We start from the raw sequence: 27,298 nt of genomic DNA on the forward strand, positions 1-27,298 counted from the left end.
TAGCCACATTTTAATTCAAGTACTTTATTGTTCTACTCAGATTAGCTGCATTCCTATTAATCCCCATTATCAGTTGCTTTGACTCAGTCCAGTGGCCAAAGACACTTGATCTGCTTTATCAGCTCCTTCCAAATGCCCTTTGACTTCCAAGTACAGACTTTTCACCCTCCCATTGGCCTCCCAGTAAGTTGGTTCATCATAAGAAACAAGGATACTAAGTTAGTGCTCTTGCACTCATTAACTTACCATTCTGCTCAGCAGACAATATTTTCAGGATGTTTCCTTGTTTGGCCTTTTTGGCTAGATCTTGTACCTTGCTTCATTGCGGCCCTTGTTTTCCATGAGCACTTTATAAAGAGGCCACTATTGAACTACAGAAGACAAATCTGAGCCCCCTAGGTAAGTGTTTTCTTGCTTTACTTACTTTAAAATCTTAGCTGAAACAAAAGCAGGCACAACTAAAACAAGAGGTGCACAGATGCTCAGAGTGGTTTAAAGTAGTTTAACAATTGTTAGAATCGATAAGGTGGACCAGTGAAAAGTAACAGGAATATGAATATGAATACATAGTAAAGAGGAAGCTGTATTTTTAATAACCCGTTTCATTCTGCCAGCTAGCATACCAAGTACTCAGGGGATTAGCCTCTCTCCACCCTCACAGTAAGCAGAAGTTTTTATCTGGCCCTTCCATGCCTTTTCTACTAACACATTGTTTCGGAAAGCTCACTGGGATCATTTTCAGTGAAGAAGACAAGAATAAATACTATTACATTTGTTTTAAAGATGTTCTTTTTGTCACCTTTGGACAATATCCTTGTTTTCCACAACCTGTGAAGCAAGGAATTCAAAAACAACTTTCGATCAGCAGAGCATTCTCAGCAAAAACAGGGCATCTGATCTTTACACTGCCTGCCCCTGCATGCTGATAACCTGGGTTGTTTGGAGGAATCGCATGCCAGAAGTCTTGGATCCTCTCTCCTGCTGGCTGTTGTTGATTTTAGTAACAAAAATAGCAGCTGAAGGCAAGGCTAAACTGAACCTGAGAAAAAGGGGGAGGGGGCAGAGAGCGAGAGAGGTCTGTTTGTATTTATATCCCTTACAATCTTGTCAACCAGATGCATACTTATATAGAAGCAGATGGAAGTTAGATGGGTCGTGGCTCAGTTCTTTAATTTATAGATGCCTTTACCCTAAAGGAAGGAGTATATCGACAGTATATTGGTAAGTTTCTACTTTTCCTTCTCTACTTTTTCTTCCTTTTTTACAAAAACAATTTCTCTTTGTTCTTCATGGCCTGTTTATGGTAGTGACAGTAAAGAAGGGATAGAGCATATAATGTAATGTTTAAAAAATGTAGCCTTTTAAGCCTAGCATTCATGTAGGAAAACATTAAGCATTATGTTGTGGCATATTTTTAAAAGTATAACCCTTCCTACCTGTGGTAAATTTCCTACCAAATAGGTAGGTGTTCCCTTTAGAAGAGAGCTGTTTTCCTAGCTGAAATTTAGTTTGTGTATAGCTTTTTCCCAGTGCATAATCTTGTTTTGTCTGCCTGTCGTGTGGTCAGCAGTGATCATGCCATGAATGCTTCATTTAGAGCTGTAGCTCATGCTCCCTGGTAATGTTTAAAAGTATGACCTGCCCAGTAGGATTTTGACAGCCATGAGAGACCTTTGGCTTATCCAATGTCAGTTTGTATTTCCTACCAAACATAAGTATATCTATGCATGCCTTAAAGATGTTTCTGTGTTTTTAAATCATAATCTGCTCTGTTGGATTTAGAGACATTGTGATGGCCTTAAAATAGCTTTCTAAACCTACTAAACAACTATTGGGGAAATGAGTTTTATATCATTTTCTTTCTATTTGGAACTGGAAAGCATTTGTTGACATCAGTTCTGTTGGCAACTTCATGGGTGATGCAGCAGAAGTCTCTGATTTGGGATGTTTAATGGTGGACAGCCAAACATACCTATTAAGCTAAAGGCATCTTTTTTTTTAAAAAAAGATTAAATTATTTTAGATGATATAAAAATGAGAATAAACATGTTATCAGCTCTTCAGCTTTTTCAGGTCTGACCTTCCAAGGTACTCTTTGCCCTCAGCTTCCACTGAAATCAGTAGTGGCTCAGGGTGTCAGCACGGCATGGGAAGTACTCTACATCCTTGGTTGCCTTAGATGAGGACTGTCCAGCTGGCAGCCTTCAGGCTGCATGCAGCCTGGGAGGAGTTACATTGCAGCTCAGGCAGCTGAGGGGGAAACCAGGGCTGCACAGGTGCACAGTGCAGTAGTGGGTGGGAAGCACACCTTTGCAGGTGTGTGGCATCATGGGAAATGTCCACATAGCATGCAGCCTGGGGGAAATAGTGCCTCACTCTTGTGCGGTCCATGTGGCCTGCAGAGCATGTAGCCACCAACTTAGATGTTGGACAGCACTGCCTTACATTCCACCCTCCATTAAAATCAGGAATTTCAAGCAGCCCTAAGGAAAGAAGCAGCTAACTTCCACTGAACCCAGTTCCCTCACACCCCTTTGAAAATCTCAGTCGAAATGACAACTTGCAATGTCACACTTCCCTGACCAACCGCTGTTTGATCACTTGGCACAGGTTGACTGTGTCCGCTTGTTCGTGTGACCAGACTCTGGAATAGACTCCCTGAGGGGGTGCTGCAGGCACCTACCCTGGAGATCTTCAAAAGGAGACTGGATGCACACCTTGCTGGGGTTATTTGACCCCTGCAGTCTTTCCTGCCCAGAGCGGGGGGGGCTGGACCTGATGATTTCATGAGGTCCCTTCCATCCCTAAACTTTTGTGAATCTGTAAAGTTATTATTTATTATTACAAAGTGCCCAGACCTATGGTAAATGCTTTGAATATCCCTGCCCTAAAGAGTTTATAAACCAAAGGCCAAATCCTACTCCACTGAGTTGCCTAAATGAAGTCCCTGAAAATCCATTGACACATCTATATTTGTAATACACTGCCATCTTGGCCTTAAATGAAGTCACAACAGAAAGGAAGATGACCCACCCACCTTTTCCATTAATAGTTTTCCAGGGACTCAAGCATGATGAAATATGTTTGTGCTTAGACACCTAATAGGTGGAAAAGGATGTCCCTTACTGGGGACCTTCTGTCCCGTATTGTCTTCTGTCTTTAATTAGCAAGGTTCTCTTCTCTGTCTCTCTCTTGCATAACAAAGCACTTTGATTTATAGTCTGTAGTGAATGCTGTCTTGAAAAGCATCTTGTTACCAGTCAAGCAGATTGTGATACAGAGGGGTTTTACAAATCGTTTTCAGACAGCATCCTATATAGCAGGGCTGTCAAACATACAGCCCTTGGGCTGAATTTGGCCTGCAGAGCCATTCTTAGCCCACTGGATTACTGGCAAGTTAGGGAATTTGGGGCTGTGGCCAGCTGGGGGTGGGACCTGCTGAAGAATCTGGGGTCTCACTGAACATGGCCCTCAGTGGCAGAGGAGTGAGTGAGGGCTACGTTGAGGGCTTCTTGGCCTGCAGTCACTTGGCACTACAGCCACTGCCGCTTGTGTCAACCCTGCCACAACAAGCAGCTCCTTGCCCTGCCACCACCAGTGCCTCCACCTCATTGCCATTGACTCCACCCTAGATACTGCTTGGCCTGCAAGCAGAGCCGTCCCTTGGGTAGGGCGAATCAGGGCAAATGCCCCAGGCCCCATGCTTTGGGGGCCCCCGCGGAGCTGGGCAGAGCAGCCGTGGCCCCTCCCATGGGGCCCGCCTGGAGCTGGCAGCTCAGCCCCATACCATAGAAGAAGTGTCTGACTGCTCACCACATGCCTCCGGCTTCATGTTCACTGAAGAGTGGCTCATCCAGGGTGCATGGGATCTTCCTGGCCCTGGGCACCAAATTTCATTGCTACGGCACTGCCGTGCCCTGCCTCTGTGGGGGTCCCATGGCCCCCCACTGCACTGCGTGCAGTGTTAAACGGGCCCCACACAGGCTGATTTGCCCCAGGCCCCACACCCTGCTAGGGTCAGCTCTGTCTGCAGGTCAGGCCCGAGAGAAGCCCCATGGTCTGGATCCAGTCCAGGGCACAGTGTGAGTTTGACACCCCCGCTATTCAGTATGTAGAGGAGAAAGTCCAATGCATTTGAGGCCATCATTCCATCAGTGTGGACCCACTCTGTTCTACTTCCTAAAGTCCTAGAAGAGAGTGAACCATGTGTGAAAATGAAGAGACTGAGGCTCTGAGGGAGATATTGGTTGTCCAAGAGAAATACTAAAGGAAATGGTAGGGTTTGTGATTCCATCTGGTGTTTGCCTCTTTCCAGAGCCATGTAGTTTTGGGGAGGGTTTTTGGACCATCCATCCAACCTTACAAACCAGGTAGGGGCTTATATACCTACAGCAGATAGAAATACAGGACAATTGAGGTGGCCCAGATGTTTAATGTGGCTTTTATTTCAAGCCACTTCTCCAATCAGTTGTGTAAAACCACTGATGAGCTCCAGCTAATCAGAGAAGCAGCCTCTTTTGAAGCAAAAGCTGGACCCAGTTGGGGTATGTTGGTGCTAATTAAGTGGATTGCAGAGCCACCTGGTTCTGAATTATCTGGGTCCTTCTGTATCTGCACATACAGCTTTGAGCCTTAAAGCTGAACTTCTGCAGTGTGGCTAGTTTGCAAGAGTACTCCTAAACTTTACAGCAGAATACTAGTGCCTGTATGCATTAAACTAATGCATGAATTTCAGCAAATGACCTCTGTCTTGGGGAAACAATACTGGCTTCTTATCTGCTGAATGATGCAGTTTAAACTCCTGGTTCTAGTACTATAAATCCCTTTAAATTCTATATTGTTGCTTTCCCTGTGAACAGTTTTGATAGCTGAGGCACTCCCCCCATCTATTCCTACACAGGTAGTTTTGAGAACTGTTGAAAAGATGTAACCCAGGCACCGTTGCCTGGGTTGCCATAAACCCAGGCACCGTTGTTGCCTCAAACATCTGCCTTTTTGTCAAACATCTGCTTAGTCCAGGGGTGGGCAAAATACAGTCCACAGGCCAGATCTGGCCCATGGATGGACTTTGTCCAGCCCACCCTAGGCCCCTCAGCCCCTCAGTACCACCTGACACAGGTACTGTCCAGCCTGTGGTACATCCCACTGGGTAAGCTATGCAGCTGAATTGCATTTCTAGGCAGCCCAGGTGGCAGCAGTTCCTTCTGGCTGCTGCCACTGCTGGCCCCAGCCCTATGGTACTGGCAGGGGCCCACCTGCACAGCCCTGAGTCCGCCTCACCCCACACTTGTTACAGACCACCCACCCATGCCTAGCAGTGGTGATGGCAGTGATGGCTGGGCAGAAGCTGCTGCTAGGAAAAGCAGCCACCTTCCCTTCACCACTGCCGGGCCCTTCTTGCTGCAGTCACCCAGAGCCCACACCCAGGATGCTCTGTGGCTCCCCTCCACTGCCACTACTGCCCTGCTGGGCAGCGCAGAGGCAGCTGTGATGGTGGCGAAGGAGAGCTGCAGGGAAGCCCACGTGTGGGCTCCAGGCAGCTGCAGCAAGAAGGACCCAGCAGCAGCAAGTGGTGGACACTTTTCCCCTGTATCTAGCAACAGCTTCTGCCCAGCTGCCACCACTACTGCTGCTGCTCAGCATGGGCATGTGGTCTGAAGTAGGCGCAGAGCAGGCTGAGGTTAGGGCTGCGTGCACAGGGTCCAGCTGGTCCAGAGTTCATCCGTTCCATCCGGTGTGAGTCTGGAGTGCACGTGGGGAAGGCCAGGGTTGGGGGTGTTGCTGTGCACTCAGCTGCTGCTGGGTGCTGGTTACGGTGGCAGGGAAGGGCCGCAGGGTGCGTGGGCTCTGGGCCGTTGGTGGGGGGTGATAACTGGCCTGTGACAGCTCCCCAGAACTGTCTATGTGGCCCATGGACCCAAATAATTGCCTGCCCCTGGCTTAGTCCATAACTATAACTGAGTTGCTCTAGGTAGGGCTCATAGTATACCGAAGTATCCCAGCTTTTTCTCATTGATCAGCAGCTGAAAGCTGGGTCTTAGCCATCGCCAAGTTTTAATTATTTGGACTAAAATGTTTCATCTTTCAGACCTGGAGTAAGGGTTTTTGGGTTTGTTTGTTTTTTTAAACCCCATCATAGGTCTATATTAAAAAACTTTGAGAAGCTGTAGTAGCAGGTGAACTAGATCAGGAACTTGAAATTCGGCTGAATACACTATAACCTCATAAATCCGGATATCAAAAATCCTGAATGCTCGAAAATCCAGCACTTTGTAAAAATACAATACATTGGGGACTAGCAGCGGCTGGTCCCAGAGCAGCGGAAGGGGAAACTTGCATGCAGTGGCTGTCGTTGCAATCCACCACCCTGTGGTGCTGCTCTGCATGCAGCCACTGCTGCATGACCAGCTGCTGCTCTGGTTTAAAAAATCTGGAATTTTTAAATTTCTGGCAAACATGCCAGATTTATGAGTTTATACTGTATTAAACTAAGCTAGGAAGTATGTGACTTATCTAGGAAAACCCCAACAAATTTGATCAAATTCCATCCTTCAAAATTCTCAGTAGAAATTAGTAAGCACTTCCCAGTTAAATTCCCAAAGGAACCAGCTCACAACTTTAATTCTGGAATTTCCTGAAACATATGCTTAATCTTGAATCTTAATAATATTTTATGAATATTGGGAAGACGGTTGTACATAATATACATACTGAGTGTTAGTTCTTTCTGTCATGAACAATTTAATCTGCCCAGATGCCACAATGATAGTAGTGTCTGTTTTTATATAATTATCACAGTTAGATAACAATCAATGCCAATGTCATTCACCAACATTAAGATAAATCAGTAGAATTATAAAGTTTTGGGCATAGCAACCATCTGTTAGCATGCAGCCTATCACAGTGCAGCTGCAGCCTAAATTTTCCTAAATGCCACAGAAAAATTATTAGTATAGAATCACCTTAGAAGCCTCAAATAGCATTGTGCCCCAGTTATGCTAACCATTGTATAAATACAATTTAATGGCCATCAAGACTTGTTGTGCTGTATTTATATTTTCTTGGTCTTTTTAAATTTGATGCGGTTTGTTCCACTGTTGGCAAACTCTAATAGAGAGACAATGGCTCTTGAAGATGATGTTAGTAGTGTTATATTCTGTCACTTGAGGCATCCAGATATTATAGCATTGGACAGTGTTTAAATTTTTCCAAATTTCTAAGTCCAAGTTATTCACTTTAAATGGTATTTAGCTACCTCACAACTACTTATTACATAAGGTAAAAGTTTGACTCCTCCTGGTTGCAAGCGAGGACTAAGACTCAGGATGTTCTGGGGTAGAGAGAAAGCACTGGCCATGGGTGGAGTGGTGGGAGGGTGGAAGGCAAGTAATATGTGACATTTAAGTTCTTTACAAACGTGTCTTTTTGGACTCTGCCACATAAAGAGTTCCAGGAACACACTGTTCAAAATGCAGTCCATGCACATGTTAGTGTCTCTTATGCAGAAGGATTGCAAGATTAATAGCTAAACGGGATGTGTTACTCATTGCTACAGGAACCTCACTTCTAAGAACAGCTAAAATCTTTAACACTTCAAACTCCTTTTAAAATCCCTGAATTAACCTGAATTAACTACCCCCTTCAGCTCAATTTTCAGTTCATCTTCCTTTTCCCTCTCTCACTAGTCTTCTTGCTTCTCCCTTCGATGACCTCCCTTTCTGTTTTATTACCTTTATAATAGCACTATCTAGATTTGTAACATTTCTAATCCATCTGTGTCTTTTCTATCTTGTTCTCTACTGTGGGTTGTAGACAGGTATGTTTTGAGAGAGGCAGGGAAGCTAAACAAAGTGTTTATGGAGTGGTGTAAGCTAAAAGGTATCTGTGGTACTTTAGCTGTATTAAAACATGTTGTTTTTTCTTGACAATCTGGTATTTCTTCCTTCATTCTGATAATCTGGATGTTACACTTAGTGTAGGTTTATAGTACTGTATAAAATATTTAATAAGAGGTAAGCTCAGAGTGCATGAAAGGTTCAAGATGCATAGTCGGAGACAATAAACTCACGTAATCATCCATTAATTAGAAAATGGACAGGACTTTTTCATTCCCAGTGTGCTATATCCTGGCATAGAAGACAAAAGGGTGAGAGAGTAGTTCAGTTTATATGTTCATTCATTCTTTGTTACCGATAAGTACCAATCACAATGAAGGATTTTGTGCTGCCAACACCTATTTACCATGAATTTAGAGAGGCATTTGATTCATCGTGTACATTTTCCTCCCTTTTGCAATATGCACTACAAAAATGATCACTGTCCTGTTCTTTTCAGGTAATGATAAGTGAAAATGACAGGCCGCTGGACTGTATGCTGCAATAAAAAGACCATCTCCAAGAATGGAATGCCTGAAATGGACAATGTGGCGGAAAACGTGGAAGGAAAAATGAAGATGAAGCAAGAAATTACTTTGCTGAATGGTGTCTCTTTGATAGTAGGGAACATGATTGGCTCTGGAATCTTTGTTTCACCCAAAGGTGTTCTAATGTACAGTGGTTCCTATGGACTCTCACTAGTCCTTTGGGCTATTGGTGGGATCTTTTCATTGTTTGGAGCTTTATGTTATGCTGAATTGGGAACATCCATTGTGAAGTCAGGGGCTAGTTTTGCCTATATACTGGAGGCTTTTGGTGCTTTTATAGCTTTTATCAGACTATGGTCTTCCCTGCTAATTATTGAACCAACAACACAGGCAGTAATAGCAATTACATTTGCTAATTACATCGTTCAACCAGTATTTCCATCCTGTGAACCACCATATGACGCAGTCAGGTTGATTGCAGCTGCTTGCATCTGTAAGTAAAGTTGTGATTCCTAAAAAATAATTGAATTGCAGGTGATCATGAAAGTTTTTCAGATGTTTACTTCCCAATCCTTTCTGTGAATATAATAGATTTCTACAAAGGATAAATTTACAAGAGGTTATTCTTTTGCTTTGGGGATAATATTGCTTTGGGATTAGACGTGTACAATATTTTGATGGAGAGAAACTACAATTGCTAAGAGGCCACCTTATTTTAGTGTGGATCACAGGCCTGATCCAAAACCCCATTGAAGCCAATGGAAAAACTCCTATTGATCTCAATGGCCTTCTATTGAGATCTCAAATATCCAAATATTCACAAATAAATCAGTGACTGCTTGTCAGGACTTGGAGTGAAAATGAACAAAGCATTGCACTTTGATTCCTTCCCTTTGACCCCCTCAAAAAAAGAAAGAAAGAATTAAATGTAAAACTAAAATAGAAATAAAAACTATGCAAGCAAAATATTGAGCCTGGAAAATTGGGAAGTGTCCAACTATGGACTTTATGGTTGTTATTGATTTTATACTTTAGATTTGTCCTTAGTTCACATGTATTTGTCAAGATTAGCGATGTGTATTCTACTCCAGGGATATGCAGCTGCAGAATTGTGTCCAGTTTGGGACACTACACTTCAAGAAAGATGTGGAAACAATGAAATCACATGAGAGTTAAAAACATATATATTAGAGGTCTAGAAAGGTGGAAGGAAAAGTTGCAAGAGCTGAACTGGGATTATTTAGTGGAGAGGAGAGAAAGGAGGGATTTATTAAGAGTATTCAAATGAAAAACGTCCTTATAAAGAATATGGTGATATGTTTTTATATATCTACAGGGAAGAGTACAAACTATAATAGGCTTGAATTGCAACCAGGGAAAATTAACATAGACATTAAAAAGAGCTTTCTAACTATGTGTGTGGTTAAGTGTGTGGCACTGGAATGGAAAAAAAACTATAAAGATGGTGAATTCTATTACTGGAAGACGTTAGGTGCAGGTTAGACAAAGATTTGTCCTGGAACATTTAGACAAGAAAGATCTTGCCCCAAGCAGGGTGTTAAACTAGGTGGCTATTTGAATTCCCTTCAAGACCTATTTTCCTGTGATTCTGTGGACACTAATCCATGAGGCAAAACAAAAAGAATTATCAAATGCCACCTAGTAAATTAACAGGAGTAGTATTTTCATGTGATTATATACCGGGGATTCTGCAAGAATCTCTTCTATGCTTTTTATATAAATATTATTTATATTTCCCATTCACCCTACCGAGGTGGACAAGAAGTTCACTTCTGAACAACAGAGGCCATGAATTTAAACTGAGCTCATCAATAGTCTTTAACATTAAGAACTTTTAACTTATCCAGTTACATTCAAATATACTTGATTAACTTACGTAAAGATTCGATTACATCTTGCTTGGATGGGGCCATAGGATAGACTAAACTCAAATCCAAGACAAGGTTCCCCCCACAACATGGGGAAAAGAAACTCATCTTGGATTCAAGTACGGCCAAGGCAGGCAGCTGCTGCAACTCCAGCTCCAGCTCCAAACTGCAGCAATGAAGTGTGGAGTGGAGGGTGCCCAGGAAGACTGCAAAGTGGCACAGGAACTGCTGTGGCTCCAGATCCAGCTCTGACTCGACCCAAGGCCTGGGCCACAGCTGGAGCTATCCCTGCCACTTCTGCCCAGCCAGGGTCAGAGATACCATGTGCTCCATGGTCCAGGCTGGAGCTGTAGCCAGAGCTACTGTATAAGGTAAGCAGTAGGGTGGCAAGGGGGCAGGCTCTATGGGGGGCAGGCACTGGGACAGGTAAGTGGTGGGGGAGGCGAGTGGTGAAGAGGATAGGTGGCAGGGTTACAGGCACTGCAGGGGTCAAGTTGCAAGACCTCAAACAACGGAACAGGGGGCAGGCTGCCTGCCCTGCTACCACTGTTTTCCCCACTGCTTGCCCCCTGGCACTGCTTTCCACCCTGTAGCTGTGTTGGGGATGAATTTAAGATGACCCTCCAATAATTAGATTCTTAACATGGAAATCCAAGTCATCTTGGGTTCAGGTAAATACAGTATTACATGTACATTTCTCTCCCCAGCTGACCTAATATTGTCCCATGAACTACTTACTTCAGGGGGGCGGGGGGGGGGGGGGGGAGTCATATTCACATACAGAAGCTTCTTCAAGAGTACATTTTTACTTTTGTCTTGGCATTTTTGCTGCATTCCTTATGAAGCGCAGTTGCTAGGTCTGTAATATTTTGTTTGCTGTAAGCTAGTTTTCCCTGAGCTGCTGGCAGCTGGTAGGCATGTTTCCATGCAATAAATGGTCTGCTTCACCACAAACCAAGTTTATAATTGGCACGGCTGGCCGAGTTTATTGCGTGTAATGATGAATAGCTTATTATGATGATGATTTAGTAGTCACAAGTATTCAAACTCTGTAAGTGCTAAAAAATGTTAGCAGAAATAATGATCCCATTGATATAATTGGCATTGAGCCACTTCAGCAAAGAGAGCTTGTTTGGGACTGAGGGGCAAATATTGAATGCAATTTACTGGGAAATCCATGCCAAAATCTTATTATCTTGACTTTAAGAATTCTTAACAGCTCAAGCACTACACACAGTTGTGCTTTGTAGTGTTTAAAATATCATTCTTACAATTGATAATTCATCATGACTGATTGCCTAAAGGTACATGTTAGACTTCAAAGCGTACAATGTAAAATAAATGTTTAATGACCAACCTAGTATACATATAGTGGTTGTTACTTTATACCCCTACCCTTAAAAATCAGGAATACTATAAATTACCAGCTTCTAGAAAATGAAATCCTACTTTACTGTACATTCCACATTTGTTAAGTCAGGATTTATAGCAATTATTCAAATAGCAAAGACCTTTAAGATTATGTCCTAATCTGATATTTGTCTTGGAGCAATTCATTGTAAGAGCTAATATGTTTGTAGACCAAAATCTGGAGTCATTGCCTCATTACACACTAGCAAGTGATTGGAATAATTCCAGTGTGAAAAGCAGTGGTGAATCTGGCCATAATCCTGCAAACATTCATGTGCATGTTTCACTATACTGCCAGAAACCACAGTTAAATTAAAGGGGTCTGCTTCTGAGCATGAACTGTAGCCACTCTGTAAATGTTTATAAAAATGGGATCTAACAAATAGATGCTAGCTTTATTACACTTCCTAAAGTGAAATGCAGTTTAGATTGTAGTAGTTTTCCTTCCATTTTTAAACTAAAATAAGGTATGGATTATAGACAAGATAAAATCCTGAAAAACTAGTGCATAGTTCGAATGTGTCTCATTGTTCCATGACCAGGGCAGAGAATAAGATAATTCACCCCTTGGGATAGAGCAGCCACTCCTGCACACTTAATGAGGCTTGACTCAATAATGGACTCAGGCACCTCCAAGTGAGGTGCACAGTGTTTAACTTTTATGTGCCTGGTCCTCTGAATGGAGTCCAGAGCCCAGAGTTGGCCATGTGAGCTTCATTACAGTGAAAGGGGAGACCTATGTGCTTCAAAAGAGATTTGGAACACCCCCTCAGGGTATCCTCATTGTTTGAATCATTTAAAAATAAATTAAGTGCTGGAGAGGATAGCATAGGGAAAAACTGTGCTTTGGCAAGGACAGATTGGATGAGCTAATGGATAATCCATCTGATAAATGCTCATTCACATGTTCCCCTCACAAACAGCAGCTCTTTCATCTCTGCCAGACCTTTCCTCCAGAGTGCAAGCTGGCTGTCATGCTGAGCTCAGACTGGAGGGAGGATTGTCTGGTCTGGGAGTGCTGTAATGACTAACACATGGCAATAGGACAGGTGAGAGGTAGGCTTCCCAATGAAGGATGTGCATTTATCTCTTTCCATCAGAAATTCCTAGGCACTAAATAGTAGAGCTGAGTGGAGGATGGCAGTTTTGTTTTTTGGCAGCTTTCATGACTTCAAGATTTGATTTCATTCTATATCTGCCCTACAAAGGATGGTTCTGTAGGCTGGATGGGGAGTGTATCTGTAGTCTCATGTTTAGAACGTTGACCTGGGATAGAAAAGCTCCAGCTCGGCATGATAAAGAACAGAATTTTTCAGATCACATCACCTATGCCCCAGGCCAGTGCCCTGTTAGGCTAAAGAATGTTACTTTCTTTTCACCTGCACCCAACCCATAAACGTTTCATCTTTCAGGAAATAGCTTTTGATGAGTTCAGATAATTCTGAAATGTAGATGTCTCACCTGCAGATGAAACTCTAATTTCATTTCTTGAAATGGGTACAATTTATTGAAAGACAATTTATGTGGTGCATAACTCACAGCAATCATCTTGTCTGTATTTGTTTTCTCAATAGGTTCAATAACATTTATTAACTGTGTCAATGTGAAATGGGGAACCAGAGTACAGGATCTTTTCACATACGCAAAAATTCTGGCCCTTATTGTAATCATAGCTGTTGGTCTTTACAAAATCTCTCAAGGTAAGAATTTACTAAATTTTACATGAATTCCTAAAACTTGAGCAATATCTGAGGCATGACAAAAGTGTCAGAATCCATAGTTTAATATATGTTATATCACTATGAAAGAACTGTCAGCTTTCTAAAAGAGATGTGACAGCTATATTGAAATATAGGCTCTTGAGGCTAAAGCCTGTTTCACTTTACCTGCCTAAATAGCAACTACCCAGCAAGGTATGTGATTTTTTGGGGGCATTTGTGGGAATTTTGGTTTCTGTTGAATTTTGGATTGTGGTATGTAAGCTGCTGTGGATATAGTGGAGAAGTGCAAGCATGCTGCTGAACATGCTCAGTAGGATTACACTCTGGCCAGACAGATATGTGGCACCATACATGATGTGTAAAGATGCATAAATCCCTAAAAATGAAGTAAGCTGAGCACCCCCTCCATTGCTCCCCTTGAAGCTGTCTCTCCAGGAAGCCAAGAAAGGGAGATATTCAGGGCCAGAAGCAAAGTTGTGTGATGTAGTGAGAGAGCTGCTAACCAAGGATGGAGCCCTTGGTTCTATCATAGATCCTTGCTCCTACTAAGGTGGAAACTTTTACGCTGCACAACTCTCCATCCATTTTATTCAGTGGCTATTAAATGCAAAATGCAATGGTTCAGCTTCTAGGAGAGGGATGCAGAAGGGGCCTGACCTGGTTTGGTGGCTAGGGTACTCTGCTGGAAAGCAGGTAATACCAGTTGAAATCTCTTCTGGTTGAAGAGGGTCCCCCACTTCCTTGAGTGAATGCCTTTACTTCTTGGCTGTTGAGTTAAAACATGTATGGGCCCTCCTCCTTCTTCTCCTCCTCTTCCTCTTCTTCTTCTTCTTCCTTGTTTCTGGCAGGTACCTGATTTTATTGTACCTGAAGACAAAATAGAAGTCAAAATTGTAAGTGCCAAAAACAGCACTTAGATAGTTGTGTAACTGTCATTAGGTGGATAAATAAAATGGAGTTCTGTCATTGGGGTCTAATTGCTCTCCCTGGCTGTGCGAAGCTTCAGACAGAGCTTTGGATCCAGAGAAGCTTCAGATGCTTCAGGGTCCAAAGCAGCACGTCCCGGTCAAAGCGCTGGCCTCGTTAGGATTCCTGAAGCGCATCGGAGCTGCCTCGCAGATCCAGCGATAGGGTATAATGGGGAAACAATAAAATATCTATAATTTTGTTGCTTTTTGTCCAATTTGGATGGCATTTTCTGAACTGGTAGATGCTGTAGGGAGCATGAAGCTTGCCAGGTTTCAAGAAGATTGGTGCAGGGGTTTGGGGGAAACTGCACCCCAAATTCTTGAACGCAAAACTCCTGTCATGTCTAGGCATTACAACATAGGGGGGTGAAAACTGCAGGGATGGTAGCCTATGCTCAGGCCACAGAGCCTGCCAAGTTTCAAGAAGATTGGTGTAGGGGTTTGGGGGGAACTGTACCCCAAATTCTTGAAAGCAAAACTCCTGTCATGTGTATGTGTTATACCACAGGGAGGTCAAAACTGCAGGGGTGGTAGCTCTTACTGGGGCCACAAAGCCTGCTAAGTTTCAAGAAGATCGGTGCCGGGGTTTGGGGGGAACTGCCCTCAAGCTGTGGACAAGCAAAACTTGTGACATGGGTGATACTGCGTGTGTTAAGGTGCAGCAGCGTGACAGCTGCAGGGTTGGTGGACCCTGCTGAGGCCATGACGCCTGCCAGCTGTCGAGGAGATCAGTCTGGGGGGGAGGGGTCTGGGGGCCTGCACCCCTAGCTGCTGACAAACAAAACTCGTGCCATGGGTGCTTGTGCAACTGTGTCTGTGTCTTGTCTTGGGGTGTGGGAGACACTACTGCAGGCCTGGCTGTGAAGCTACTGTGTTACCAGTTACCAATCAATCATGATTCACTCAGGGACCAGCTCAAGACACAGGACCTAGCTAATGTAGCCAGTTAATTGCCATCAGTTTGCACCTACAAAACCAGACTAAGGAGAGGAAAGAATCAATGCAGACAATCAACTGCCCCAAGATAGAGATGGATACAGTTGCGCAAGCACCCTTGGCAGGAGTTTTGTTTGTCAGCAGCTAGGGGTGCAGGGCCCCAAAACCCAGAACCCCTGCACCCATCTCCTCAACAGCTGGCAGGTATCGTGGCTGCAGCAGGGGCCACCATCCCTGCAGCTGTCACCCCACTGAGCCTTAACACACACAGGGTCACCCATGTCATGAGTTTTGCTTGTCCGCAGCTTGGGGTGCAGTTCCTCCCAAACCCCTGCACTGATCTTCTTGAACCTTGGCAGGCTTGTGGTCTCAGTAAGAGCTACCACTCCTGCAGTTTTGACCCCCCTGTGGTGTAACACATAGACGTAACAGGAGTTTTGCTTTCAAGAATTTGGGATACAGTTCCCCCCAAACCCCTGCACTGATCTTCTTGAAACTTGACAGGTTTCATGCTCTCAGCAGAGGCTACCACCCCTGTATGTTTCATCCAAATCAGACAAAGCAACAAAGTTATAGATATTTAATTGATTCCCCATTATACCCTATGGCTGGATCTCCGAGGCAGCTCTGAAGCTTCAGAGCTGCTTCAGCTGGATCAAGGCAGAAACCCAGTCCGGAGCTCCGGATAGGATCCCTGGCATCCAAAGCGGCCGGATCGAATCGCGGCCGACTCGCACAGGCCTAGCATCCAGACAAGCATAAATGTTTGGTTCTCAGGGACAAGTAGCAGTGGCACAAGGTGCAGTGCCACTACTAGTCTCTGGGGAATGCCCATGCCACATGTGCTTTGGCATGTGGCAAGTTACCCTGGGGGCAGTAGGGACGGCTGGGGCCAGCACTGGGCTAGCCCCAGCAGCCTTACCTGCAGTCCTGGGGGTCTCCTGGGGCTGCAGCAGTGCCAATTCTGCAGCACAGAGCCTGGCCGGCAGCCAAAGTGTGACTCTGGGCAGCCCAGCTCTGCTTCTGAGCAGTGCACGCTGCCTATATGTGCAGCGCTCTGCTTTTTTTTCTGTGGGTTTTTTTTGACCCCAAGATATCTAGGGGTCAAAAAAATCCACAGAAATAAAAAGCGGAGAAAAAATGGAGAAAAAGCAGAGCAGCACATGTACAGGCAGTGTGCCTTTGCAGTGCGAAGAACATCTAAATGTGCAATATGTGGTGCTGCAGACATGTTTGCAGTGTCACATACCATACGGCTGTCCTCATCTGGCTGCGGCTCCTGTGTTCAGCACTGAACTTCCTGCTGCATTGCTGGACTTCTACTGGGACTTAAAATAGCTAATATAAAGATTGCTCTAGTCAATCCAGGTTGTAGTCTCATCCAGAAACACAAAACAAACCAAATAAACATAATATTTCCTCTCACACTACAACCCAGAGTGTAACTACTACACCCTGGATGCATTTACACATGCTTTCCTGCAGAGTAGACTAATTAGCTACACAGTAAAGCATCACCATCTATACGTGTGCCGGTATTAGAGCGCAGTAAATTAATTCACTCTGCTATAAAATAGTACTGTTGGGGACAGTACTATCTTATGGCAGGGTAATTTTCTGCACTGCAATGCATGTACAGAGACTGACCATGGGCATAAATGGCGCCCAGTCAGCCCAGCCAACCAGGGGCTTGCTCTGCCTCAGCTCAAATTGCTGGTGTCCTGGGTGCCCATGTAAACACTGCACTCAAGAGGAATTCACTCCAGCTCAAACTACTCTAGAGTGTATTGTTTCACTTTAATTGTACATGTAAATGCACCACCTGACTGCATCCAGAAGAGCACAGCCGCGTGATATATGGAGCAGCAGACACATTTGCAGTGCCACATACCACATGTTCAATTGTTCTCTGTGCTACAAAGGAGCAGCGTGGAGGGGTTTTTTTGATCCCTGGATATCCAGGGGTCAAAAAAACCTGCAGAGAAAAAAAGTGAAGCAGCATATGCAAGGGCAGCATGTACTGTTCAAAAGTGGGGCTGGGCAACCCAGAGCTGTGCTGCAGCTGCCAGCCAGGCTCCAAGTGGCAGAATCACCACTGCTGAATCCTTGGGAGACCTCCAAGACCCCAGGTAAGACTGTTGGGCCAGCCCAGTGCTGGCCTCAGCCTCCCCAATTGTCCCTAGGGTACCTTGCTGCATGCCAGAGCGCGTGTGGCACACGTGTTCCCCAGGGACAGCTAGCGGCAGTGCACCTCGTGCTGCCACTAGTTGTCCCCAGGGAACCAAACATCCACACCATGTGTGGATGCAGCCCCTGTGTCTTTCAATATATACCCTTCTTTCCATTAGCTACCACCATTCACAAAGAACAACAGGTCTCATTCTGGGAGGTAGGAGAGGAAAGATGGAAGAGATTTTTGCTCTGTTACTGAAGAACATGTAAAGGCCTTCTCTAAGTGCTTTTTTGTTGGCTGGAAGGATAAAGAGGGGCACCTCTCCCTAGGAAGGAGGGAGCAGAGAGTCTGCTCAGAGGATATACTGTGTTCTTTTGAATATTTGTAGGTAGTGCTTGCTTGAGGGATTACAGAGAAGATGGGCCAACAATAATCTGGGTCAAGTGGATACGTTACAGTGTCGGAGGCCAGATAGTTTATTCCAAAAACAAGTCCTATTCGGATTATTATTGCAAAATTACAGCAGTAGATTTTCTTTGATTAAAATTGACCTTTAGGATGTAAATAAGTTAGGCTTATTTACACCCCAAAGGCCTCTCTAACTTCTGTAATATAGTTTGCTAAAGTTTCTCTTTCACTATTCCTTCCCAGTTCAATACTATGTCCACTTCCTGTTTGACCTTTATGTGTCCATTGTACCTTCATTCTGATAAAATCAAGCCTAGTTTAGTACATATCTCTTCGGTCCCTTCACTTTGGCTTATACAACATGACATGTTACTACCTTCTCTTTACATATTTTCTTTTCTTGTACCTGATCTACACTCAGGATTTTTACCTTTATTATTATGCTGATTAGGTATGTGGGTTCTTTTCTTTTTGATATGGTTGTACCAAAGGAACCCTGTAGCACAGCTGCAACTACGCTAGCATAAAAAGTGCATTATAACAGTGGTGCTCAACCTCCAGCTCATGGTCTAGATCCCTCCTACTAGGCCATATCATCTCTCGGGGCTTTCTATGGGTCTGGATATTTGGCAGTGGGGGAGCAGTGGCAGCATTAATTACCACTCCCCAATGTCAAATTTCTAGACATGTAGAGAGCTCCACAAGCCAGGTAATAAGGCCCTGCCTTGGCACATAGGATTGTTTCATGGATGGATCTGGGCATGCAGGTCAAGCCAATGTGCAGCCACATCCAGCCCACAACTGCATCTGGTATGAGGGTTCAGGCTGGTGCACAGCTGCATCCAGTGCTTGGGGTTGGGGTAGCTCACAGCAACATCAGGTCTGCAGTTGCATCCATGTGTGTTGGGTCGTTAGCCAGCATATGGAATCACACCCACAGACTGACCCTGCACATAGACCCATGGACCAATCCCATGCCATTCATTCAGCTTGTAGGGCCAGAAGGTTGGGCACCACTATATTATAACATCATTCTCTTTCTCATGCCCTACACTTTTATACTAGAATAACTTTGCCCACAATAGGGAGTTGCATTGCATTACTTATGCCAGGTGCAGTTGTGTATTTGTGTGAGTCTGTGTAGCTCAGTTATGTGGCCTGCCACTGACTTGCTCAAGTCTAGTCAGAAGCAAACTGCTGACTGCAGCCCCAAGGAATAGGAATGAGAGTGGGTAAGGAAAGCAGTTGTGTAAGGTCATTTTCTATGACCTTTTTAAAGTTGGCTGAGAAGACAAAGATGAATGAAAACTACTCCACCTGAGTAAAGCAGTCTAATCCATGCTGACTTTAAGTAGATTTTGGTGCCCAGAATGAGGGATCACTGGGAAGATGGGAGAAGTGCTGAAGGAAACCCTGGGGGGGAGGCACATGATTCAGCAGTTATTCAGCTGAGAAGAACACTTCTATTTTTTTCTTAGCTAACCTATTTATGATACAGTCACAAGTCACATGTTTATTTGCAGATTTTGTGGTTTCTAAATCCTTGCTGTTCCCAGAAAATAATTTGCTCAACCCTTTTTGACATTCCCAATGTCGGTAACAAGGGTTTGCCTTGTTTTGAAACCAGTAAAACTCATCTGTAAATCCTTTTCAGCCATATGTCCACTACAGACTGTTTAGTCTTATATATCCCAATTCTGTCAGTCTGTTGGTGTGAGTCTTTATTCTATATTAATCTGTTGATGTGAGTCTTTGCCACAAAGGTAAAGGGTAGTAGTTGGACACCTTATGTCTCTTGTTTTTATATTTCATTGCTTGTGTGAAATTCATGAATTCCTACATTCAGTTAGAAAGTGAACATGACTGACTTTATAAAGAAAGCTTTGCTTTATCCTTAACAGAGTGAGTTTATTGTTCTTTTCCCATAAAATACATAAAACATGGTCCTATTTCCATTCATGTTTGATCCTTTAATTATCTTTTTGGATACTTGATAATTCCAAGTTCCAATTTTTAAGAAACCTCCTGAAGCTTCACACGGTCTGATGAGAACTTTGTATGCTTTGGCAACATTTCAATAACATGTTATACCAATACAGTTTTAATGAACTGAACTGAATTAAAACAATGCAGTATTTTGAAAGCATGACTTTAAACAATTTCTGTAGCATTCTAATAAGAACTGATTACCACAAGAATTTTTTCTTGTGATAGTTGCTCACATATATTTACAAATAATTCTAATTACATTAACATACATTTAAAATTAACAAAGAAGTAACTAGGTCCAAAAACAATATTTTGCTATCATATAGAACTGTTGAATTCTGTGGATGAGTGACTTTAAAAAAAAAAAAAAAGGTAACAATCCTAGAATGGCTCCTGGATGCCATGCTAACACCAACAAATCTGAGGTGCACATGTGAGAAATGTTGCAGAGGAAGTCAGAGGAAAAGCTAGGAATGCTAGGAAAAGCTCTGGTGTCCAGATTCTTTCCTCCTATCTATAGGGCCCACTCTAATTACCCATGGCACTCTCCTCTTAGTACATGGTAGGCGTGGATGTCCTTTCACAGAAGTTGATGGGAAGCAACCAAATGTAAAAATAGGTTGTTTCTTTTGTGACTCTCTAGGCTTAGACTCACTAAGCTTTTAGCTAATCAGGGCTATATTTTACTGTATCCAGGTCTGTGCAAATATCATCTATACATTTTTACAGAGCTTTTATTTCAATCTAGGAGCAGTAGCTTTTATCTTGTCTTATTTAGCTGAGAGTCTCAGCTTGCAGTATGATACTTGATATTTCTCTAGAAAATGTACTTCACCATAGCTGATAACTGGTTACCAAATTTTATACAGGGGAAACGGAAAACCTGAAAACTCCATTTGAAGGTTCGACAACGGATGCAGGGTTTATAGCACTTGGTCTATATTCAGCCCTCTTTTCCTACTCTGGATGGGATACTCTGAATTATGTCACTGAGGAAATGAAGAATCCTGAAAGGTACATACATATTCTCAGATCCCCCAGGGGTGTTATACAAATTATAAAAGGATAAACTCATAGCAAGATAAATGGATTGTTCAGTATTTTTTTCTGTTTTCAAATTAAACAATCTGCTATAGTTTACACATTTCCACAGTTTTCATATTTTAGGGAGGAAACTTTCAAGGATTTGGGTGCCTAATTTCTATAGGCCCCTCTAAAATTCCAGGGGTATAGATTGTAGCCATGTTGGTCTAAGGTCATAGGCAGACAAGGATCTGATATCTTTTATGAGATCTAATATATTTAATAAATTATAGATCTCATAAAAGATATCAGGTTCACCCAAAGAACCTTGTCTGCCTCTAAAATTCCTGCATTCCTTGGGCCAGCCAGGGTTATATTTTACTTTCAGAAAAGAACCAAGACCAAAAGCAGAAATGAGTCAGGACAAAAAGGATTAGGCTTGTCCTAATGCCTTGGTAGTGAGAATTGAGAGAAGAGAACAATCCAGAATAACAGGCAGTAGAAACATTCTCTATTCTCTATCAGGGTAAATGCCCTTGGGAGAACAGTATGCCTCATAAGGTTAGGGAGATATAATTTATAACACTTATGACAACAATAGGATCTGTGTCAGGACAGTATCTCTATTGAAGACATCACTTTTAAAAAATGTACATAAATCCTGTTGAATTTAATGGAATTTAGCACACATTTTAGGTGCAGGCAGAAGTGACAGTCTTCACCCAATATGACCCCTGAATGCACTCTACAGCCTTAACCAAACAGAAGTGCATAGCTGCAGAGCCTGATCCCAGAAAAATCTGAACCCTCATTGCATGAGAGTTTAGATGAAGATGCTCCAAAATGGAGCAGCTTCAGTAACTTTTGTCTGCATTGCCTCTCAGCCCCAGTACTGTTTTCAGAATGGGAAGGGGGAAAGAGAGTGAACGGAGTTTGGTTTGGGGGTTTTTCAGCTGGCACTGGAGGGCGGGGTGGGTGGATTGGAGCCCCCTCCTCCCCCCACCCCTCGGGGGGAGGGGGGGGGGCTGTGAAGCACCATGAGTTACGATGGGGAGCTTCACTTCTGTCTGTGCCTTTTGTTGCTCTCCTAAACTCGGTCATTAGTGAGATTAGTTCATATGCAGACATTGTGTGGAGATGGAATTGTGTAAGCTTTTACAGGAACTCTCTATGTGTGAATACTTCAGCATGATTGTCTTTACAGAATGAGGCCATAAGTGTATCCAAGCAGTCAACTAAATTACTCATAGACATGTTCAGAATATCTTATAAAGTTTGTTTTCTGTAGTCTTTAGAATGACATGATGCAGACATGCATTTCTGAATTCTTGTATCTGGGAGGAAAATTTCCTGTTTTAATAACATGCAATGCCCTTATCTTCCTATATGCAGGAACCTACCAATTTCAATTGCAATTTCAATGCCTATTGTGGCTATTATTTACTTGCTGACTAACATAGCATACTATGTAGTACTGGACATGGGCACTCTCCTAGCCAGTGATGCAGTGGCAGTGGTAAGTTGTATGCAGTTATTAATCAAATGGTACAATATGGATAATGTTATAGAAGAATTTAATACAATCCCCTATATAGCATATTTTAACAAGTTAATTAAGATATGTCCAGTGTGTGTGTGTATTAAATCTTGTGCATCATAGTTCTGTGAAATAAAATCAAAATATATGATGGCTCCCATATAAGGCATATATGCTATGAACTAACATTCATTTATCCTTCTATATTCCTTTGTAAAAACCTTATTTTGCTAAAAGATTTATCAGAAGTTCATATGAAATACAAACATATGCATATGGTTTGGCATATTTTACACACATACCCTATCTGAATCCTTGCCATTTCAATCACAAACTACAGAAATTTGCAAAGTCCCATTGAAAAAATGCTGGTTTTGCCTTTACCTGTTTCATTCTTTCAAAATTTCCTTCATCCATTCACTGATTGCCATGTTCATTATCATCATTCTCATAAAATGTAGGCTAGGGAATGGTGCACTTAGGCTGATAAACTTACATAGCATTTTTAAGGCTGTGGTATATTTAACATGGGAAGTCTCAAGCTCTTTCTTTTTCTATTGCAGACATTTGGTAATGAAAGCCTTAGTTATGCTAAGTGGATAATTCCTATTGCAGTGGCCATGTCATGTTATAGTGGATTGAACTCATCAGCTATTGCAGCTTCCAGGTATGAAGCATGAAACATGTAAAAAAAAAAAAAGAAGAAGAAGGCATCATTCAGCATCAAATGAAATCATTAAAAATTTCATTATAATGGTGCTTGCTGAAATTAAGGATCTGTCACTATCTCCCCTTTAGACTTTATTTTCAGAGATTTAATATTCTAGGGTAAGAGTAATAGGCGTTCATTCGGGCTTTGTAGACTATTGTTAACAGAAGTTAAACAAGAGAGACTGAGTTTATTCTGTCACTTTGGTCTTATTTGCCTGCTAGATTTGCTACAAGACATCTAGGGGTTCTGGCAGATGTGCAGTTCAAGGCACAATGGGATCTGATGCACAGTCCCAACAATTGTGCTTCCTGCCATTACACATACATGGCAGGAAGTGTAACTGTGGGATCACACATCCGATCCCATCACACCATATTGCTGCAGGGGGAGCCCGGAATCCTGATCCCCAACAGTTGATAGGACTACCAGACATGGGGGTGCACCATGCAGTCACAGTTGAGAGCCCCATCAGCTGACAGGGCTCCCAGCCACAGGAGGCCTGGCACACCCCCAAAGCTGGGAGCCTGGGTCAGCTGATGGCTCCCAGACATGGGGGGGAGGGAGGGTTACAATGAAGTCCTTGACTCCAGCTGCACCACAGGGCTGGGAGCCCTGATCTGCCACTGCTCCCAGCCGAGAGAGCATACTGGAGTCAAGGGCTTCAATGAATCCATGCAGCTGGGAGCAACAGCTGATTAGTTTCCAGCCTCAGTAGCACATAGGAGCCCTTGACTCCGGTGGGTCCCCTGTGGCTGGGAGCCTCAATCAACCTCACCACAAGTTCAACTAATGGCATGAAAGGAACCAGAAATAAAGGTATTACATATGTTTTGTGTAATAACTTTGTAGCTTATGCCTTGTGTTATCAAGCCATTCATTGCATTAACATGTGGCTGGGTAACCACTTAAGACAGGATTAACTAGTTAATCACAAATTTAAGTGTAATATTATGCCAGGGGCCTCAGGCCAGTGCTATGAGTTAGGCACAGCAACATGTAACATTAGGCATCTGCCTCCTATTACACCCAAGTGGAAGCCAGAGTTAAGTGCCTAGGATCCTTGTACAGCACATAAAGAGAGTTACAATCAAAAGGGGGATCAAAAAACCCATGTACTAAGCAGGAAGCTACCTAGAGCTAGCCAATAGGAAACACTAAGCACAGGGATCTGTATGAAATACTGTCCTTCTCCATGATTTAGGCATCCTGAGTCAGGGCTGCAGGCACATGTGTCCATCCAGTTGGGGTTCAGATCTCTGAATATGCTTATGAGCACATACAAACATTCTCTGAATGGACTGAGTGACTCTCACTTTTCTTTTAAAATTCAGGAGTGGGAGGTGATGCTGGTGATGCTTCACCATTTTATGATAGACTAGTGGCTGAAACAGTTGCATAGGGAGTGAAGAGAGAGGTTCTAGGCCTGACTTAGTCTGACGAGAGTCAAACCCACATTTCCTTATGCATCCCAGAAGAGTGACATAACACCAGGTTATAGGTTAGCTCAGTGGGGTTGACAGAGGCAGGAGGACATGCTCTCTGCCACCCCTATTGAAGCTGTGCCACTAGTTAGAAAGGAATACAAGAATCATGGAGCAAGGATGAGTGAGCCCAAGAATGGGCCTGACTGTAACTAGCTGCACCACCATACCTAGACTGCTGGTGGCCCAGGGCAAACTTTTAGTATCAGGCCCTCCTTCACCAGAGATAATGATAATAATAATTAAAAAATTATCATTTTCAGGCCCCCTTTCTATCCGGGCCCTAGGCAGCCATCCAGTTCAGCTGTGCCTGTGTCTGGCCCTGACTAGTTGGTTAGACAGAAATCCTGGGTTCTGGTCTTTGCTCCTAGGACTGTCTGTACATTTGATATTAAAAAGTCAGTGAATGAAAATCAGATGTAATCCCAGGAGTTGTGAAAGAACTCTGTCTAGGAAAAGAGCCCAGCACATAGCAATGCTGCCTGAATACTGCATTCTTATCTTCCTCCACCCCTCCCAATGCTAATCTCAGTTTGGGAGGTTACATTGATAACAGTATTTATGATGAAAATGATAATTGTAACAACACCATGGGAACACTTGGGCTAGGTACAGACATTCAAAAAGCATGAGGCGGAATCAATCTAAATTGCATGGTTTTCTGTAAGCGACATAGCTTAGATAGACCATGAACAGAACATACATCAGGACCTGGGAGAACAGCTGTTCAACACAGCTCCCCAAGGGATAATGAGGTCTAACGGCCATAAACTCCAGGATGGCCAATTTAGACTAGACATAAAAAATGAGTTCTTTATGATGCGAGTGTCCAGGGTCTTGAACAAACTCCCTACAGAGGTGGTGCAAGCACCTACTCTGGACTCTTCCAAAAAACAGGTGGATATATTTCTTGCTGGGGTCATTTGACCCCAACTGATTTCCTGCCTATGGCAGGGGGACTGGACCTGATGATCTCATGAGGTTCCTAATGTCTATGAAATCTATTAAATTTGCCATTGTGGGGGAGGGCAAATCCTTGACTGTGTCCCACCATTTTTAAACCAGTCTGTGTGTGCGGAACTTCTGTTCTGTTCTAGATATAAACCGGCCGTTGTGGCCAACCAGGTCAAAGTCTCATTTTCCAATTTACAGAATAAGCATATAATAAATGCTAATCACTGACCCAAAGAGCTTACAGTCTGAGAGACTGTATGGAGCTTTTCTGCAAGAGCTGTGGCATGCCATAAAGACAGCACAGAGGATTTGTCTGAGGTGTCTCCTTTTTAAGTATTGCCCATCTCCAAATATTCTGGGTGGTGATTGATAATCCCAGTAGGACCTATTACTATAGTAGGAGCAATAGCTTTCATTTTATTTTAAGGTGCAGGCATGTTGGGTTTTTTTCAGAAGGGTAATGAACACACAATGCTTGCACTGAAGTAGCATTGTAGGTATCAGTGGCAAAGTATCACTCAGATAAGGATTCTACAATGTAGTGTGATCTGATTATTTACCAGCATGGTCAATACTTGTCACAATAAATCCTTTCTTAATGATGAAGAATTTTCATACTATGGTACATTTCCTAGGGCTATCAGTCAGTGAAGGTATGGGTACACAAAAAGTTTATAACAACAATGCATTTAGAGGCAGTCATAGGCACCGACTCCAGGGGTGCTCCAGGGCTCAAGCAGCCACCAAAAAAAATAGTGGGTGCTCAGCACCCAGAAGCCATGTCCACAGGCTGCTTGCAGATGTTAAAAAAACCCCAAAAATATGCTTTACCAGAAGCAGCAGCACATTACTTCAACCCAACTCTAAAGCATCTGTAAAGATTGGGTACTTCACCTGATTCAATCAGCTATTAGCTAAAAGCACCAAAAGAGCCCCTCTAAAGTACCTGATCCTTACAGATGTTGGTACCAGAGCTGGGTTGAAATAACACACTGACTCTTTTGGGCATGTGAAGGGCTCGGTGCAGGAGCACTCCAAGTTTAAATGAAGGCCCATTTTGTTCTGTTTTTTTTATGTCTGCAAGCACCAAGTCAGAATCTATGGGGACAGTAAAAGTTTATAGCACAGAAATAAGACAGTTGGTGCTGGTTTGTGTAAAAACAGCAGGATTCTGTTTGACTAATTAGGCTTTTTTCTTTTCTCTTGTATTAGGCTTTTTTATGTTGGGGCTCGGGAAGGACACCTTCCTGACAGTTTGAGTTTGATTCATGTGAAGTGTTTCACCCCAGTCCCTGCTCTTCTCTTCAATGTAAGTAACAGTTCTTTCTCACAGTTTTAGGATTCAATAGAAAAATGAAATGTTGAGAATCTCTTTTGCCCCTGACTTTTCTAAGCCTGACTGCATTAGTCAAACTTCTCCAAAATGATTGCAGGTTTTAAAACCAGTGTGACCATACCATGAGTGAACATTAACCCAGTGTAAGACCAGCCTAACCAGTTACATCAGAGAGGGCAAAATACAGCCCATGGGTTGAATCCGGCCTGCCAGGCCATTCTATCCAGACCGCAGGGCCCCTAAAAATTTAGGAAATGTTTATTTATCTGCTCCTGGCTGCCTGTCAAAGAGCATAGGAGCCTGGGGCAGTAGGACCCAGGGGAAGCCGGGGGGACTTACTAACAAGGCCAGCCCATCACTACCCTGCCCCGCCCCCAGTCCCCTCCCCCCCATCCCCCA

At 43.3% G+C, this 27,298-nt stretch overlaps 1 protein-coding gene across 3 annotated transcripts in view; it reads left to right on the forward strand.

Annotated features, from left to right (window-relative positions):
- Window positions 1-247: 247 nt before the first annotated feature.
- The window catches only part of LOC102378043 (Y+L amino acid transporter 2-like), a 40,806-nt gene continuing 13,755 nt past the window's right edge, over window positions 248-27,298 (forward strand). The window contains exons 1-7 of one of the 3 annotated variants that reach the window (XM_006020605.3): window positions 248-399; window positions 8,335-8,855; window positions 13,236-13,361; window positions 20,726-20,870; window positions 22,272-22,395; window positions 22,980-23,083; window positions 26,776-26,872. In XM_006020605.3, the coding sequence (XP_006020667.1) occupies window positions 8,351-8,855; window positions 13,236-13,361; window positions 20,726-20,870; window positions 22,272-22,395; window positions 22,980-23,083; window positions 26,776-26,872 (1,101 nt within the window). In that variant the 5' untranslated portion in view covers window positions 248-399; window positions 8,335-8,350. Of the gene's footprint in view, window positions 400-477; window positions 1,222-8,334; window positions 8,856-13,235; window positions 13,362-20,725; window positions 20,871-22,271; window positions 22,396-22,979; window positions 23,084-26,775; window positions 26,873-27,298 lie in introns of those variants that run through there. The other 2 variants (XM_025200227.1, XM_006020604.3) reach the window with 2 other exon arrangements.

The sequence above is a fragment of the Alligator sinensis genome, unplaced genomic scaffold, assembly GCF_000455745.1.
Source record: "Alligator sinensis unplaced genomic scaffold, ASM45574v1 scaffold717_1, whole genome shotgun sequence".
NCBI lineage: Eukaryota > Metazoa > Chordata > Crocodylia > Alligatoridae > Alligator > Alligator sinensis.